The sequence below is a fragment of the Ochotona curzoniae genome, unplaced genomic scaffold (assembly GCF_017591425.1).
Source record: "Ochotona curzoniae isolate NIBS_2020 unplaced genomic scaffold, NIBS_Ocur_1.0 scaffold_3890, whole genome shotgun sequence".
In the NCBI taxonomy this organism is placed as follows: domain Eukaryota; kingdom Metazoa; phylum Chordata; class Mammalia; order Lagomorpha; family Ochotonidae; genus Ochotona; species Ochotona curzoniae.
The window spans coordinates 9,601,069-9,620,504 of NW_024467115.1; the positions used below are offsets into that span (position 1 = coordinate 9,601,069).

Here is a 19,436-nt window from a genome sequence, read left to right on the forward strand (position 1 = left end):
CAGACCCTGGATGTTTCATCGACCACAGGATGCCTCATAACCCTGCGTAAGAGACTCAGGTTAGGACAGCGTCTATATGCACTGAAAATTCCCAGGTGACTGTAGCTCAGGAAAGACTCTGGATCCAGACAGTCTGGATAACTTGAGTAGGGTAATTCTTGCACATGAATATCATTTAAGAGAAGATGTTTGTTTCCTTTTCACAACTGGCAATTGTATACATTTATACATCTTAGTTAAGATTGGTAAAACACTTGATAACACACTTTATAAGAGATAAACAGTATGTGAAGTTCATGATCTAAGTGAGCGTAATGATACAAGTTGCATTTTTATGTTTCCTGTTACTTTCCAGAAGTAGATGCTTACTGCTTTTTGATATTACTTCATAATTTTATAATTACTGCATAATTTTGCCATCAATCCTTCCTAATGCAGTGTCTGTACAAGCAGCAACAGATGTAGTGTAGAGCTTCTGTGGTCTTTAATCCATAAGATGGCTGCTATTTGAGTAATTTGGTAATGCAGAGCCCTCTAATTTTATATGGCTCCCTTTTATTTTCTTCTCATTAGAGCTACAATCAGCTAATTGGTTCTTGGTCAACACATTGAATGCCTGAATATTGTACAAAATAATTGAAATTGGCTTGTTCTGCTAAATGTATCTTGAGATTTAAATATTGAGTGGAAACTAGGACATCATGATCAAACTGAAGCTAAATTATTGAGAAACACGAAAACATGCTTTAAGCTATAAATGTTTGGCTTCCCTTAAGCAATAGATGTATGAATAGTTTCTTGATGAATTTTCGGGGAAGTTAAGAGTCCCTTGGTCTTTAAAGCTTGAAGTTCATTTTTACTCCCCACTGATTTACTTTTAAGGACATTTTCCTTGCTAGATTTTCTACACATCCTTACATAGAAATCTTATGCATATTTTCAGTCCTGACACTTACCTAGAAAATTTGGTTTGAAAAGCCAAGCATAGGGCTTGGAACGGTAGCCTGGTGGCTAAAGTCCTCTCGTTGCATGTGCTAGGATCTCATATGGGCACTGGCTCATATCCCAGGTGCTCCACTTCCCTTCCAGCTGCCCACTTGTGATCCGGTAAAGCAATTGAGGATGGCCGAAATCCTTGGGACCCTGCACCTGCGTGGGAGACCAGGAAGAGGCTTCTGCCTCCTTGTTTCAGATCAGGTCAGCTCTGGCCATTGCAGCCAATTGGGAAGTGAACCAGTGGATGGAAGATCTTTCTCTCTGTCTCTTCTTCTCTCTGTAAAAAAAAGTCCAGCGTCCTATATTCAAGGTATATTTAATAGTTTCAATGGGAGTCCTTTTATTCAGGAGCAGAGATGCATACTGCAATGTATCTTCATTTCTCAGTATGCTAGTCTCCCTCATACAGTTCATCTACAGGAGTATATGTTTATACATGTTTACATATATATATACTTATCATGTGTTTCACATTAATATTGCCTTAAATCAGAGATCGTATGATATCTGTCCTTTGAGGATTGTCTTATTTCACTGAGCACAATGGCCTATAGTTGGGACCATTTTATTGCAAATGACAGAATTTCACTACTCAGTCATTAATAAGAATGAAGCCCAACACTTTCCTAATTCTCCCTACCTCTTTATCAAGGTCTCCTAATATAATTGACTGTTTACAGGGCATGCTGTTTGCTGGACTAACCTCAGGCAAACCAACAGCCGTGACACACTCATCTGCTTGTGTGTATCAGCTCAAATGCCTGAACTCATTCTAAACTCAGTCTCACATTTATAAATTCATCTATTAAAAATAAGTTCTTAACATTCCTTTATTTCCATGTTCAAACACCTGATTTCTAAGTACATCCACGTTCTGCCACATTGCCTGTGGTTTTTGAAAGCTGCTATTGCAATTGTCTCCCCTATTCAGAGGGAAAACAAATCAGCAGCTTTCATGTTAAAGCCAGAAGTCACACCAAGAGTGGGTATCAGGCTTCAGAACCTCAGTGACAGTTGTAAGTCTCTACACCTCATCAGGCTACATAAAACAAAAACAAATCATACCATGTGTGACGAATTCGCATCAGTTATAAAGGAGAGGATATAATACTATTCTCCAAAGATCTAGATTTAGCCCAGGACCGTGGGTTTCTTTAACACATTCCAGCCACTCTAACTGTCACAGCAGATGAGAAGTGACATTTTAGCACCAGCAGCAGCTGTTGAAATGTTCTCTGCATTTCCTAGGAACTGCTGATTTCGTTCTGTCTTTTCCAGCCCTCACTCTATTTCTGGTATAGGATTTCTGTTCTGCTCATTTCACAGAGCCTTGTCGTTACTGCCTCCCGTGCTCTTTGCTTTAACGTCTCCTATGTGTGTTCTTGTCCGACAGACATCTAGAAATTCTGGCAGCAAAGTGGACCCTTGGGCATTAAATGACCAAACATCGTTAGTGAAATGCGGGATTTCTGCTCCCAGCCGCAGTCTCTGAAGACATGGAATACCTCATCTTTCAACCAAAGGTTTGTTTTTCTCTCTGGTTATGGGCCCTTTCATCAGAATACAGAAGTTACATTTCTCCTATGTGGTCCTCAGAAGGCATAGCCATACATCTCCACGACAGGCAAAAGCCCCAATGAGTGTATGTTCTTCCAAATTATCTGCGAGTACAGCTGAAATAGGACTAACCTTTGGAAAAAGAGAATTTCCACTAAAACATTCTTATCCAGAGCACAGTTGCAGGCCCGATTTAACTTATTTGGTCACTTTACAAAGTTTCTTTCATCAGATTAAAAACCTAAATGCATTTATCTTATTTTTATGTTACAAGCCTAAATATAATTTAGGAACATCACTTGGCATACTCCTAAACCTTTGTATAGATTCCATATATTATTTAAGCAAATGGTTACCGGCACATTTGCAAAAGCAACAGTAATAAAAATCATTCCCAACAAGAGGAGCCGACAGAACCTGCCTCATTACCTATTAATAGTAACTTCATTGGAGATGATTAAGTTATTTGAAGAGAATTCTTCAAAGCTGTTTCTCTCAAAGGAAACTTTCTGCTGGCTTTACCTTTTTGCGCACGTGAGTTTGGTAATTCTTATTCAAATTCCCTAGCACCCACAATGTCATCTTTGAAAAACAGAATTAAAAGACTTCCATATCCAAATCCTGTTAGCCTAGGGATCCTATCATTCCTGAGTATAAAGAATAGACACAGAATCTCTCTTTGCATTACTAATTGTTTTGTTTCCCTAAGCTTCCAGCAAAACATCTGCCAGACCAGAACACACTCCCTCCACAAAACATAGAATCACGCTGATTAAACCACCTATGCAGTATAATGTAAGAGCAAGTACTTCTCAAGCATCCTACAGTCAGTTTTCAGAAAGAAATATCTCCAAAACTGAATCTCCTCCAAAATTGCAGTTGTTGATCCTGTAATGATCTCATAGTATCTGTGATTTTATTGATTTTGGTCTCGAAACAAGTGTTAAAGATGACAATTCTGAGATAGGAGAAATGTGGGCAGATGCTCACATTCTCACATGCACAGTTCTGCCAAGATATTTTTACATCTTCTGCACATAAACAAAATGAAGGCATGTGTTAGAGTTGTGTGTTACCAGCAACCCACTAGAAGCAGAAGTTTATTCCATACTCATTTCCTGAATGAAACATTAAAATAATTCCACCTAGGAAAAATGAACAGCACTGCTAAAATGAAAAGGAAATTTGTATTTGAGACACCATTCTTAATTGCCAAAATGCACTGAACCAGCAATTTCAGTCATCAAGTCAAATATCACCCTTGCTATTTCTAATTCAGCATAAACTTTGTCTTGCATCTATTCTTTAAACATCAGCATCCGTAGCACCACTACAGCTCCCACTTTGTTGAGGTTCATTCATCTACTGTGCACCAGAAAACTTCATTTTATTTTCTTAATATATTTTTATTTTGAATTTTGAATTATGTGGTACAATTTTGTATAGGCTGGGATTCCTCCGCAAACTCCCAGCCCCCATCAGATTTTTCCCATTTTGTCACAATAGTGTAGTCCTTCATAAGGAATCATAATTCTATCAGTCTCTTATTTGAGCGTACCCCTACATTGTTGGTACAGACAATGTCAGACAGTCCAGTATCCCATTGTCTACACATGCCCAACAATTTGATTGGAAATCCATCTTTCATCTGGAAGCAGGGATATATGTTCCATTATACCCCCATGTCTGTATATGAAAGAACCCAGTACACCATCACTATACATTTTCATAACTGGGAAGCCATGAAATGAGGTCAACAACTGGTATGAGTTAGAACAGCCACAACAACAACAAATTACAACACTATGAAAAAACTGTGCTGCTGAGTAACCAACCCATGAGTGAGAAAAAGGAAACACAAAAATCTCTTGGTAAAAATTATGCCATCATATAATCCATGAGTCCATGATGAATTCGACAAGAGAAAAGGAATTATTTGGAATAAACCAAACTGAAATTAAAAAAAAAAACACCTGCTGGCGTGGATGTGGGAAGAAAGGAGACCTCCCTCACTGCTGGTGGAAGTGTAGGCTAATACAAACATTGTGGAAATCAGTATGGAGAGTGCTTGGAAAATTGCAAATAAACCTGCCATATGACCCAGCAATCCCGCTCCTAGGAATATACCCAATAGAAGTGAAATCTGCATATGAGAAGGGGATCTGTAATCCTATATTTGCAGCAGCACAATCTACAATAGCGAAGACATGGAAACAATCTAGATGTGCATCCAAAGAAGAGTGGTTAAAGAAATTGTGGTACATCTACTCCATGGAATATTATTCAGCTATTAAGAAGAATGAAATTATTCTATTTACAACCAGGTGGTTCCAACTAGAGATCATTATGCTCAGTGAAATGAGTCAATCACAAAAGAACAAATACCATATATTCTCTCTTATTTAAGGAAATCAACATGGAAAATGTAACTTCAATAATCCAATCCATACTATTTTTTGTTTCTTTGCTTTTTTGGCTGTATCCCATGTGTTTTGATTTTTTTTTATTATTTCAGTTTGGTTTATTCTGAAAACTTCATTTTAAATACAGCATGAAAGCAAGAAAGCAGGCCAAAAGAAAAGACTTGAAACAGATCACCCACAAGAACAAAACACTCTAAGGGGAGAGCTACATGCTCATTTTCTTACCTTGGGAGACTTAGGCAGATCCATTGTCCTTTCATTTTGTAAAGTTAACAGAGTTAATTTTGTCTCTTCCACTGAGGGATGTTTGGGAGGACGAGGTGGGGGGTGCAAGAGAGAGCTTTCATATCTCCGTATCATGTAATATTGTTCTTCAGTAATCTCTTCTACCACACTCCTGATCAAAAGTGATCCTGGGTCACTTGACAATTTGCTAACTAACTGAACAGTCATATTCACACGGGCAACAGGAATTTCCCAGCACTCCTTGGGGTTCGCAAAGTCACTGATGATTAGATAAGAGTCAGTGATATCTTCTTCCAACTGCAGTCCAGGCATAGCAGCCAAAATGTCTTCTTCAGTGGAAAGATCTCTCACAGACACTTTCACATTGAAGGGCAGTCGGAACTGTTCACACAGCTCAGAAATCTGATACTGTTTCTTGTCATGAACCACCTCCACAAAACCCCCTTCCATGTACAAAGGGAGCAGAGTTGCCTCATAGGACGTTTTGAGGATTTTTTCACATGCCAGAACAGCCACCATTTTTTCTACTCCTTCACAGAGGACTTCAGTTGTGTCTGACTGATGCACGAGAAACTGATCCCCGACAGACACAGCTGACAACTGATCATGCAGTGGATGGAAGGCCTTGGTGGCCACAACATGCAGGGGCTCCTTTTCACTTGTTGCTATCTGAAGGTCATAGACAGTTGGAAACTCCCGGGGTCGCCGCTTGAATTTGCCTTTGTAACTCATGGGGATCAAGAAATGTCGCTTAGGAAAAGTGCTCCTGATTTCGGAGGCTAAGATCCGTGCAACCTGGTGTTTTTTGTGAATCACAATGGTTTTCCCCGGCTGCAGGATCCTTCTTGGCAGCTTCTTTCCTTTGGGCACTTCTATGACTTCAGCCACAATGGGGAAATCTTTATTGGTCTTTTCTAAGAGATCTTCTGTAGACAACAGCTGGAGGAACCAGTTAGCATCATAAGAGTCAGTAATATCTTTGACTTCCACATCTAAACTGGGTAGGATGCGGACTATATCTTTTCGGACTAAAATGGAACAAAACAAAAGAATGATACTATTTTATTTTCTTGAAAGGCACAATAAAAGTCAATGATTATGCAGAGGTCTCAAGATACTTCAATTTTTAGGAGAGAAAAAAGAATGACAAGGCAAAAAGAAAAATCTCATGTCATAATCAGTTCATTTTGTAGAGACTAAAATACTACTAGTCTTTCTAAAGGCAAAGCAACTTTCAAAAGTAAATCCTCATTTAGATCCAAGAGAGCTCATGAAAGAAATCTAGTTGAGTGTCACAGACCCTTGTATTCCTCAAATCTTGATAAGAGCTGGATATCGATATGATAAATGCTTTATGGGACTTTTGGGAAGTTTAAAATAATCCATCAGAACATCATGGTCCTAATAATGCAAGTGATATTCCAATATATATCAGTGCACAGTAGAGACTAAAGGCCAGGAATAGCTTTATTACCCTTGGAGAATTTTGCAGCTGCCAGAGAAAATCTTCATGTCATGTTATATAGCTTTTGTTTATTATTTTTTATATATATCTTATATTGGCTGTAATTTTTCTGTCTAAATCTACTGAAATGATTTTATGTTATCTCGTTTCACTGGCATTTGACAAAGCTGATTTTCCACATCATCTGCTTTAACATATTTTCTTGTTTTCTTACTTGTGATTCATTTCAATGTCTTTGCTGGTGGGTTTCTTCTCTGTACATCACCCACTCTTCACACATGCATGTCTTTTAGGTTGTTAGAGGTTTTTTTTGTTGTTATTATCCTTGTGTACGATCACGCCTACAGTGATCTTGCACATTCTTATGTTTAAATATCATCTATATGCTCATGAATCGCAAAGTAAAGTTCTAGCCAATTCATTCTCCTTAGCTCCATATGTCTATGTAAGATTGCCATTTGGACATCCAACAGATATCTCAAAATTAACATACTCAAACTGTAACCTGATCTTCCCCCAAACTTGGCACTATCTGTGTCAGTTATTGGTAACTTCTTTTACTTTGTTCAGTCCATGAATCTCAGAGATATCCTCAGCTTACCTCTTTATCTAACATCTGAGATATTATACATTAGGATCTCATATGTGGCAGCCTAACCAGCCTCTTTATACTCAAGTTTTAACAAGGCAACCAAGGGATATTTGCAAATGTTAGAACAATGATGTCCCTCTGCTGTTCATAGGCTGACAATGCTGGTCTTTTTCTTTCTTTTTTTTTTTTTTAAGATTTATTTATTTATTGGAAGTCAGATATACAGAGAGGAGGAGAGACAGAGAGGAAGAGCTTCTGTCCGAAGATTCACTCCCCAAGCCACTGCAACTGCTGGTACTGCACCGATCTGAAGCCAGAGCCTGTAATCTCCAGATCTCCCACGCAGGTGCGGAGTCCCAGGGCTTTGGGCCATCCTCAAATGCTTCCCCAGGCCACAAGCAGGGAGCAGAATGGGAAGCAGGGTTGCCAGGATTAGAACTGGTGCCCATATGGGATCCTGGCACATTTAAGATGAGGACTTTAGACACTAGGCCACCACGCCAGGCCTGCTGGTCTTTCAATACTAACAAAACAAAAGTCCTTATTTGGTCCCGATGTTTTATCATTTGAATAACCATATCTATCTGACCAGTTGTCAGTCAGATCTTTTCATGGCATGTCATCTACTTGCTCCATCCTTTAGTCAGATATTTTCACAGGCAACTCTTTGAGTCTGCTTAAATGTAATTTTGTCAATAAGATATACTATAGGTGCCCATTTAAAACTGCAACCCAGGCTGTTTAAACAGGTAAAGCCACCATCTGCAATGCTGGATTCCCACCTATTCATGCCCTGGATGCTCCACGTCCAAATGAGCCCCTTAGAAATGGTCTGGAAAAGCAGTGAATGTTGGCTCAAATACCTGGGCCCTTGTTACCCCTGTGGGAAACAAGCGGGCAAGGCTTCCTGGTGAGGATCCCAGCACCTCATCTACTGCTGCCAAGTTGGGGAGGGGGCGCAAATCCAGGTCTTGCAAGAACCATCTTGTCTTGTCTGCTGGCCACCTGACAGTGAGCTCTGGGGTCTTGGGGGTCTGGAATTACTGCCTAAGGACATCCATGAATAAGTCCATAGCACATGTAGGTGAGGAATGAATCCTGGGGAACACTCAAAGATGGGGCCACTGTACTTGCAGGTAAGCGAGGGGTCTGAGACCTGGTGGCTTGGAGAGGAGAGACTGGAAGATTTGTATGGGTCAGACAGATGCCCCAGCCCACATGGAAATGTGGAGGTGGGTTTGTTAACATGGAACATTACTGCCTGCCATGTGCCAGTCCACATGAAAACTATGGCTGGGGATGCGGGCCTGTGTAGCAGGACTAGATCCTAGTACAGGACTAATTGTCTGAACAGGAGACGGGTCACGTTAGGCAAGGCAATGACCCTAACAGCACACAAGGAACAAGGTCTGGAGGTAGATTCTGTGGGGGATTTGTGGGTCAAATTCCACAGAAATCCAAGTCCCATTGGTTAGCTCAAGAGTTCGGGTGATGATAGACTGAGCCAGGTGTGACTATGGAACCTGACAACACTCATGCATACAGGTACCAATAATAGTCTGGGCAAGTCCAGGCTGTAGCACCCACATGTGCATCCTAAAACAGGATGTGGTATAGGCCAAGCCACAGCTTTTACCAGATCATACTAGGCCAAGATAGAGGAGCAGGCTATGCCGGGCAAGGAACTAACACCCACTGGCATTCATTAGATCTGGGCCTGGGAATGGAAAAAGTATGGGAACTTGGAAAACTCCCCCAATGGGTCAATGCTCCTGCTGGTTAGCATGTGGTCCAGGCCTAGGAGTTGGGCAGAGAAGGCAAAGTAGCTCCAACTGTTGGCTAATATGCTGGTTGGTTTTGGAAGTGAGCAGACTGGGCAGGGATGAACAAACCTTAGCTTACCAACAAGTGCAGAAATAAGGCTGAAGCGCAGGTCATGCTGGGCTAGGCTATCACACCTACTGGTTTGCATGAACCAGGGGTGGGAGCAGACTGATCAGGGCCAGGTTCCAACACGTACCAGTAAGAGTTGGGACTGAGAGCAAGCCAGGTTAGGCTAGGCTACAGCATCCAAAGGCAAATGACAAGACAGGGGAGGGGCTATGCCAAGCTGGGTCAGAATAACCACTAGCACTCACAAGATCTATGACTGGGAACAGACCTGGTTAGGCAATAGAGGGGGTGCCCTGGCTGGGTTGTGTTTCCCACTGGTGAGTGCAAAGGCAAGAGTGGGAGCTTCTGGCTGGTCTAGGCATGGCTGCAATATCCCTCAGCACAGGTGTGGACTGGGTTAGACTCCAATACCACTGGTGCTCCTGAGAACCAGGGTAAGTGTAGAACAGACTGGGTTAGGTCTCTGCCCCTGCTGAGCAATGTGAGTTGTGTCTGTGTGTGGATCAGGCTTGGCTACACTTTAACATCCAACAGTAAAAACCAGAATGGGTGAGGGCCAGTGAGGAAAGGCTACTGTTCCTGTTAGGACAGAAGGTAGACTAAGTAGGACTGGCCCAGGGACACAACAATGTGCATGAGATCTGGCATTGGGAAGAGATCCTGTTGGAGGAGTTTGGGCAACTCCTCTGATGGAACAAAGTCCCTGCAGGTGAGCGCAAGAACCGTGATACAGAGCAGTCTGGACCAGGCTAGGCAACCATACCCACCAGCACGCATTTGGTTCAGGTCAGAAGTGAACCAGTCTGGGCCAGTTCATATCACCCACTGGTGAAGCTAAGCACCAGAATGGAGTACGGGTCAGACACAGCTGGGTCACAACACAAGCCAGTTCACATGAGGGCCAGCACTGGGGATTGGATGGGCTGGGCTAGGCTGTAGCCCCCATCAGCCTGAGTTGCAATAGGGGTTGGGCCTTGCCCTGCCAGGCTGCAGCACCCACTAGCAAATGCTGAGGAGAGGCAGGCCATGCCAGACTGGGCTGCAGCACCCAACCAGCACACATGAGACCCAGGGGGAGAAGAAGTGAAGCCAGTATGGGGGTAGTGGAGGGATCCCATGCTAGGCCACTACTCCCACTGGTGAGTGTAAATTGGGGATTGGGGGCAGAACAGGCTGAGCAGGGCTACAACACCTACTAGCCTCATGTGGGATGGATCAGGGCAAAGCCAGGCTGTATTGACTATTATAAGCCACAGTGAGTGATAGGCTTTGCCACAGCATCAGCTGGCAGATGTTGGCATAGGGAGAGGGAAAACGTCTGTCATGTTAAACTGCAGAACCACCTGGAAAGCACAAGATACCGGGAGTAAGGGTGAGTCCATTAGGGAAACAGTGAACACCTCCCTGTTGGGTTGCTACTCCCATTGGTGAGCATGAGAACCAGGACTGGGGCAGGCTTGACTAGACAGTGTGGTACCTGCTGGTAGATGGGCTGTTGGATAGTGGGGTTGGTTGGGTTGAACCAGGTTACAATGCCCTTTGACATGTATGAGAGCTGAATTGGATGTGGAACAGTCTGCTGTACATAACGGCAAGCACGGGAACCTGAGCATGGGACCGGCCTGATGGGGGTTATTGAGGGTCATTATTAACTAGGCTGCAGCTCCCACTGGTGTACATGAAAGCCAACTGTGTGGTGGGCAGGATTGGGCTTGGTTCCAACACCCATTGGAGGGCTGGAGACAGAACTGATCTAGCAATTGCAACCACCAGCATGTTGCATAATCTGATTGGAGTGACAGACTGTGCCAGACACTGTATTGGCAAGCATACAAGAATCAGGTCTGGGGTCACCACAGATGATGTTCTATGAGGATTCCCCCAACTGAACTGTGGGACCCAGAACCCCAACCATGAAGAGAACTGCAGGTTCCATGGTCTGACTCCATCCCAAGGTGAAGAGGCATTTGGGAGGCTGGGTATGGCTTCTTCCCTAATTCCCCCCTTCCTTTAGATACAGAAAGGAAAAAATAGAATATGAAAAATGGTGATCTCACCCACCTTCCTATAGCCCTTGACCCTTATCACCCTAATCGACTATGTAAAATTCATCAAAACTAAAAATAATTAATAATTTTTAAAACTATAATGTATGCTAATCAATGCAATTTTATAATATTTAAATTCTAACCAAACAATTGATTATTAGAGTATACAAATATGAGCAAAATATCATTTTCATGCAATTTTAAACATTTTTAGCTAAAAAAAATTAGACAAAAGCTGCATTGCATAAACTAAAAAGGAAATCCAGTACAAGGGTCAGCATATGTAGTGAAAATCAGCCTCTTAGATGCGTCAGAGAATTTGTGTAAGAGGGCAAAGCACCATCTCAGAAAGGGGTGAGGTAGATAAACACAGTGAGATGTGGCTTACTAGGGGCAGAAACCACTGCTGGAGTCAGCAACTGCTGAGACTGCTTACCTACAATGCATGATAGACTAAAATAGCGGAATGTTAAACCTGTAACTCTACTCAAGGACTATACTGGGAATGGTGGTGGGGGAAAATGAGGAGGAAGGAAAGGAGAGGGAGGAGGGACTCCCTAAACCTACAAAATTGTATTGTGGGAAATGATAATAACAATTAAAGAAAAAAACAAAGGTTGATTATCTGGTGGATGCTGAAAGTGAACCAGCCTGAGAAACTGGGAGTGGAGACCGCATGCTAAGGAGACTCTCCCACAGTTGGTAAGTTTCACTTGGAATCCACCAGGTTCTGGGTAAAGGCTGGAGAAAATCCCCTGTGCTTCCAGCAGGATCAGAAGAAGCATCAGTGCTGAAACACAGTCAGAACATTCTGCTCTCCTTGACAAGGATTTACACTCAAAGACAGTTATTTTCTTTTCCTGAAGCCCAACCAACTTGGGTTTTCCAGTCTCACAAAATAAAGAAAAGGGAATTACCCAGTGCAGTTATCTCTAACAATCTAAGAGGCAGGAAGGAAATTTTCAACCCCGAGCTCTTTAATAATCACAGATACACGAAAATAATCAGCACCTGCCGGATATTTTGTCTGTTCTAAGGGGGTGGGGACTCTTTGGAAGCTCGTTTGAAGGTCATTACCCAGAGACACAAGCTCACTAAGAGACTGAGACATAACTAGGAATTTGTCCAACACTCTCCCCATCTCTACTTTTAACCATACCAATGGGGCTCCTCCAGTGCAACAAGGGATTACAACGGAAAGGATGAAATTTAAGATACCGCTTAAGGAGGGGTCTAGACGGAGTGTCAAGATGGCAGAATAGGGTGAGAACAATTTTAAAAAGATTAAGAATAATTAGCCAAGGTGAAGCAGAGGGGGAGCAATCCTGGGAAATAGGAGAGGACAGGCCGATGGCAGAGGGACACCTGAAGACCCATGAACATGGGAAAGCAGCAGAGACAACAGAGCAGAGCTGTAGTGAACAGATACCCCAACAAGGATGAGAAATCCACCACAGCCAGGTAGAAAGGAGAGTTCATCGGAAAATCAAGAGATGAACCTAGCCATTGATCTGCAGGTCCTTTTGATTTGTTTAATTCAACCACAAGCAGAAGCAGAGAGGCAGAGCCCAAGCAGGCAGGTGCAGCAACTGGGTGGATTTCATGGCCCCGACCCCCACCAGTGTCACATCAGGCACCTTTTTGTGTACTAAGAAAAAAGCCTGGGAATGTGGGGAGAATAGTGGGGGAGGTGGGGAGGAAAACAGTGAACTGTGCATGCCTGAAGTCAGGAGAGAAAACACCTCCAGCTCAAGGCATTGTAATGGTCCCATCAGGAAAACAATATCAACTTGGCTTCCTAGTAAGTTCCATTCAAAATTGGTCCATGTTTCCCCCCAGACCTAATTGCCAACAGGTTCCAGAAAGTAGAAGAAAGGAAAAAAAAAATCTCTGTATAACAGGCACCACTGACATCTGTGATCCAGAAGTCACAACTGGTGTTTCCTTAATCTTGAGTACTGCTGCAGCTAGGAGCAGGAGAAGGACTGAGCAGGCAACATTGTAATCACAGCACAGGATCTCAGGGGATGAAGTATGATGATCATGGAGCCAGGGCTACAAAGAACGTGATATAAGCCAAGCATGGGAGCCTAGAAAGGAAACATGCTGGAAGAAGTGTCACATGTGATGACAATTAAAAAACCATACTGAACTGGATCAGTCAAGTTGACCTGTAGACCTGTGCACAACACAGCTTAAAAACCAGACCCAAGGAGAAAAATCCACTAATCAGATTTGCAATGACCAAAAGGCACAATGAATAAGGTTCCTGACATCTCCCCTACAAAGGAGTTAACTGAGTCAGAGTTAACTGAGGAAAACATTTAGGAACCCAGGGACAAATTTGAAAAAAGAAAATGTTATAAAGTACATTAAAAACACCGAGAAGCACATACAGGAGTTCAAGGAATTTAAGGAATTTGTTGCAAAGGAAATAGCAACAATGAAACAAAATCAAGCTGAACTATTAGAAATGAAGAACACATTACAGTAAATTAAAAATTCAGTGGAAAAGCTGAACAATAAAATGAGTGAAGCAGAAGAATCCTCAAATTAAAAGATGCATCCTGCAATAATGCTGAAACAATTAAAAAGTCGTAAGAGGAAGTGAATCAAGCTAAGAAAACATTTAGGAATCAAGGGACACCATCAATAAACAAACAAAAACATAGCAGTTATGGGAGTTCCAGAAGGCACAGAAAGAAAAGATGGGTGAAAAGATGTTTTTAATGAAATAATAATTGAGAATTTCTCTAACATGGAGAAAGGATTGGGGAAAAAAATACAAGAGGGGCACAGAACTAGCAGTAGAGTCTACCAAAAGTGATTCTTACCACTATAATCATAATTACATCTCTTCAATTGAACATAAGGAAAGATACTTAAGAATGCATGTGAAAAAATCAATTAACTTACAGAATAACCCTAATCAGACTCACAGCTGACCTCTCGGAAGAAACTCTACAGGCTGAAAAAGAATGGACTGATTAATTTTTTAAGATTCTAAAAGAAAAAATTGTCAGCACAGAAAACCTTACCCAGCAAACTTTTCCTTTGATTTTAAAAATGAAAGAAAATATTTCCACAGCAAATAAAATTGTAAAGATTCCACCTCTACTATATCTGCCCTACACATGATATGTATAGATGAGCTAAAGAAAAGAAATAGCACCTACCAAAACCAAAGGCAAATGTGGAGAACATCACAATAAAATGACAAAAGAAGACTAAATCAAACAATGAATAGACCATTGCTAAAATTGCAGGTCCAATCAATACCTATCAATATAACCCCTGCATGCAAATGACTTAAATTCATCAACCAAATGTCACAGATTACCACACTGGATCTAAATAAAAGATCTAATTAACTGTAGCCTTCAGGAGACACATCACACCAATGATGATCTATTGAAACTGAAAATGAAAGGATGAAAAAGGATGTTGTAAACTAATGGAAAGGAAAAATGAGCTAGGGTAGCCATTCCCATATCAGATAGTATAGATTGACATAAAACATATTAGAAGAGATGAAGAAGGACACTACATAATGACTGATACATTCAACAAGAAGAAATTACCCTACTTAGCCATTAAAAAGAATGAAATTCTACCATTTGCAACAAAAGGGTTCCAAATAGAGGCCACCAACCTCAGTGAAATAAGCCAATCACTAAAGGACAAATATCATATGCTTTCTCTGATAAAAGGCAACTTTCTGGCAAAACACAAGATCAATAGATATATAGGTAAACATCTATACATATATTCATCTAAATGAACTGTATAATGGAGACTAGTATATCAAGAATGAAGATACATGGGGCCCGGAGCGGTGGCACAGTGGTTAAGGTCCTCGCCTTGCACACCCGGGATCCCATATGGGCGCCGGTTCTAATCCCGGCAGCCCCACTTCCCTTCCAGCTCCCTGCCTGTGGCCCGGGAAAGCAGTCGAGGATGGTCCAAAGCTTTGGGACCCTGCACCCGCGTGGGAGACCCGGAAGGGGCTCCTGGCCTCAGATCGGCATAGCATCGGCCCGTTGCGCTCACTTGGGGAGTGAATCATCGGACAGAAGATCTTCCTCTCTGTCTCTCCTCTCTGTATATCTGCCTTTCCAATGAAAAAATAATAAAAATAAACCTTTAAAAAAAGAAAGACTGAAGATACAATGCATTATACACCTCTACTCCCAAATAAAAATGGACTTCCAATGGAATTGTTAAATATGCCTTGAGAATAGGATGCTAGATTTTCTATTGTTGCATATATCTGCCTAGTATTCAATTCTAAAATATTATCCATCCAACGTACTCTATTCAGCTGGGCATAAACTAGTGTGTGGATGAAAATCTGCTGGAAACATTGTGTTTGCTTCCTGAAGACAAAATGTTTACTTCCATATATGTTTTCATTATCTTTGCATAATAACGGTAACTTTAACATCTTCACTTTTTTAAAAAATTTTATTTATTTTTACTGAAAAGTCAGATACACAGAGAGGAGGAGAGACAGAGAAAAAGGTTTTCCGTCCATTGATTGACTCCTTAAGTTTAGGCAGGAGATGCACTGATCAGAAGCCAAGAGCCAGTAACCTCTCCCAGGTCTCCCCCACAGGTGTAGGGTCTCAAGGGTTTTGGGCAGTCCTTGACTGCCTTTCCAGGCCCCAAGCAGGGAACTAGACGGAAAGGGGTCTACCAAGATAGGAATCAGAGCCCATATGAAATCCCGACAAATGCAAGGCAAGGACTTTAGCCACTAGGCTACTGCGCTGGGCCAACAACTTCACTTTCTAAATCCCATATCTTTGTCATTTAAGTTCCAAATACACAATCCTCAAAACTACTCACACTCTTCATTCCCCTCTCTTAGTTGCTCAAAGATCATTTCATTATTTATGGACGCTTTGTAATTCAGTCATTTCCATTAATTTAATTCCATTTCAATTTAAGAGCATTTATATTATGAATTTCTGTTTTTTAAAAATGGATCTCCCGTGGGGTTTATGCTGTTGGTTTTTCTCAAAAGAGAAAATGCCATTGGCCCAGTGCAATGGCCCAATTGGCTAATCCTCCAATGTGGGAGCTGGTTCTTGTCCCAGTCACTCCAATTCCCCTCCAGCTCCCTACTTACCACCTGGGAAAGCAGAGAAAACAGCCCAAGGCCCTGAGTCTCCTCAACAGTGTGGAAGACCAAGAAGAAGCTCCTGGTTCCTGGCTCTTGGCTTCAGATCAGCTAAGCTCCTGCCACTGAAGCCAAATGGGGAGTGATTTCAGCAGATGGAAGAGCTTGTTTTTTTCTTTTTCTTTTCTTTTTTTTTAAGATTTTTGTTTTTATTGGAAAGTCAGATGTACAGAGAGGAGGAGAGACAGAAAGGAAGATCTTCTGTGTGCTAATTCACTCCTCAAGTGGCCACAATGGCCAGAACTCAGCCAGTTCAAAGCCAGGAGCCAGGAGCTTCCTCCAGTCTCTCATACAGGTGCAGATTCCAAGGTTTTGGGCCTTCCTCTGCTGCTTTCCCAGGCCACTAGCAGGGAGCTGGATGGGAAGCAGGGCCACCAGGACATGAACTGGTGCCCATACGGGATCCCAGCACATGCAAGGCCAGGACTTTAGCCACTACACTACCACAACAGGCCCCAGATGGAAGACCTTTTATTTTTTAATCTTTCATTTATTTATTATTATTGTCATCATTTTATGATACAATTCCCTAGGCCCTGGGATTTCTCTTATCCCCTCCCCAATTCTCTTCCCCTACACTGAGTTTCCCTATATCATTACTATAGTATAGTTCTTTATACACAGTCATATGTCCATCATTGCAGACATGGACAATGGCAGAGAGTCCAGCATCTTATTGTCAAGATATAATAGTAACCATCTTAATTCCCCCACCCAGATGGAAGACCTTTATCTCTACTTCTCTGTGTATATTTGTCATCCCAATGAGAATAAAGAAATAATTTTTTAAAAATGAAAAATAAATTGCCTTTCATACTTCTCCCATATTTTTGTAGTAGAAAAAAGCACCATGACCCCCATTGAGAAATCACAAGGTGTTTATAACAAAGATGCTTTCATTTGGTATGGGTTCATCTACAAGACAGTTCTAAAGTTTTCATTTTATCTGGTTTAGAATAAAAATGTATACACATTTTCTCTTACTACATGATGTAGCTACACATTTTTTTCCATTGATGTTTCTGGTGGTCAATTTGACTAGGCTATATGACCTGGCTAATTGAACAATAATGTATGGTTTGCTTTGAAGGCATTGAGTATGTATTTAACCTCTACAATGAGTCCATTTTAAGTAAAGAATGCTGCCATCTAAGACAGTTGTGGCTCATCCACATTTTAAGAAGTCTTAAAAGTAAAATCTGGAGCTAGTGCATTGGTGTAGTGGGCAAAGACTCCCTCTATGGTTGGACCCAGCATCCCACATGAACACCAGTTTATGTCCTGGCTGCTCCACTTCTGATTCAGCTACCTGATTGTGGCCAGGGAAAGCAGCAGAGGTGACCCAGGTCCTTGGGTTCCTATGCCCAAATGGGAGACCCAGAAGAATCTCATGACTCCTGTCTTCAGACTGGCCCAACTGCAGGCACTGTGGCCATTTGCGGAGTAAACCAGCAGACGAAGGATCTCTCACTCTGTCTCTCCTTCTCTCTCTATGGCTCTGCCTTTCCAGTATAAACAAATAAACCTTAAGGAAAAGGAAAGAAACCTAAGTTCTCTCAGAAAAAACATATTGTACCTGAAGGCATTAGCATTCTCTCAAGCCTGAGTTTCCAGCACATCAGTTTATCTTATAAATTTAAAATTGATTAATTTTGTAACTAGACCAGTTCTATACATTAAAGAGTTATATATTTATAACACATCATATGCAAGCATTATTTTTCTGGAACATATTGATAAGACATTAAAATTTGATGACTAAAATATTTATATACACAATGAAAATATGTACCTTCTTCATCTTGTTTTTTAACATTTCTATTAGAGTAAGATTGCAGCCTAAAAGAAGAAAATGGTAGGGAAGCTGGCAAGAATACATCCATCCTGGTTCTAAATATCATGCCATCACAGTATTTGCATGGAAATATTTTTTAAAATCATCACTAGTAAAGATTAAACTGTTATGAATAAAATTTATATCACAATGAGTGCCATGAAATTAATAGTCTCTTTAGCTATTAAACGTACAAATATGTCTCCATAATAAATCAAGTCTAATATCGTGAATGAGAAAAAACTTTTGCTAGCAAACAGAAGTTTCATCCTACACATCATAAACTCATGTACACAGGAATTTTAATAGCTTTACTCACTCATGTACCTGATTTACTAAATGGGTTTTAGGCATTTGCTGTGATCTCAAGAACTCTGTAATTATTACTTGCAGCCATTGTCTATGCCCCCGTGAAGCAGGGTATTTCTGCTTTTGAAAAACAAAAAAATCAGAAATTGACTCTTTTTTTTCAGGTTGGCGCATTCCTTTATTACACTGTAGTGCTTTCTTTAAATGCGGTCATTTAATGTCCAACAGCGTGACACAAGCACACACGGGAAGGCGTGGACATGGGGCCCACCCGGGATGTCCACCCCAGCACCTGTGGAGCTGGCAGAAATGATTTCTATGTTTCTATAAATTATTGAAAGATACATTTTAATAAAAATATTGAATTAATAGAATATACTTGTTATCTTAGCAGTGTTACCATGCAGTATTTCGAGAGATTATTGCAATTCTAAGCAACATTCTAGGCTGGGATTAATTTAGGTAGTAATGAGACATTGTGGCCTAGAGGATTAAGCCACCACCTGCAATGCTGGCCTCCCATATAGATGCTAGTTTGTGTCCCAGCTGCTCCAATTACAATACAACTCCCTACTTAGGTTCCTACTTGGAAAGTAGTGGAGGATAACCCAGATATTTGACCCTTGCTACCTGCATGAGAGATCTTGATGAAACTCCTGACTCCAAGCTTCAAACTGACACGAGCCCAGCCACTGGGACCATTTGGTTAAAGAACCAGCAGGTAAAAGATAGACTGTGTCTCCTCTCTAACTTTATCTTTCAAATAAATCAGTAAATCTTTTCTTTAATCAGTAAGTAATAGGCTTTATGAGTCAAATATATAACGTTTCCAACTTTTTCTTCCCTCAAATGTGCTACAAGGATAAAGAGAAGAAAACAACAACAACAAAA

The 19,436-nt window shown here is 41.3% G+C and overlaps 1 protein-coding gene across 8 annotated transcripts in view; it reads right to left on the bottom strand.

The window, feature by feature from the left end:
• Positions 1–19,436, bottom strand: part of THEMIS (thymocyte selection associated) — a 191,816-nt gene that overhangs the window by 99,328 nt on the left and 73,052 nt on the right. For all 8 annotated transcript variants that reach the window (XR_005882165.1, XM_040965566.1, XM_040965563.1 and 5 more), the window contains exon 4: positions 5,202–6,250. Coding sequence is in view for 7 of the 8 variants with exons in the window: in XM_040965566.1 (XP_040821500.1) it covers positions 5,202–6,250 (1,049 nt within the window). In the remaining variant the exon portion in view is untranslated. The remainder of the gene's footprint in view (positions 1–5,201; positions 6,251–19,436) is intronic.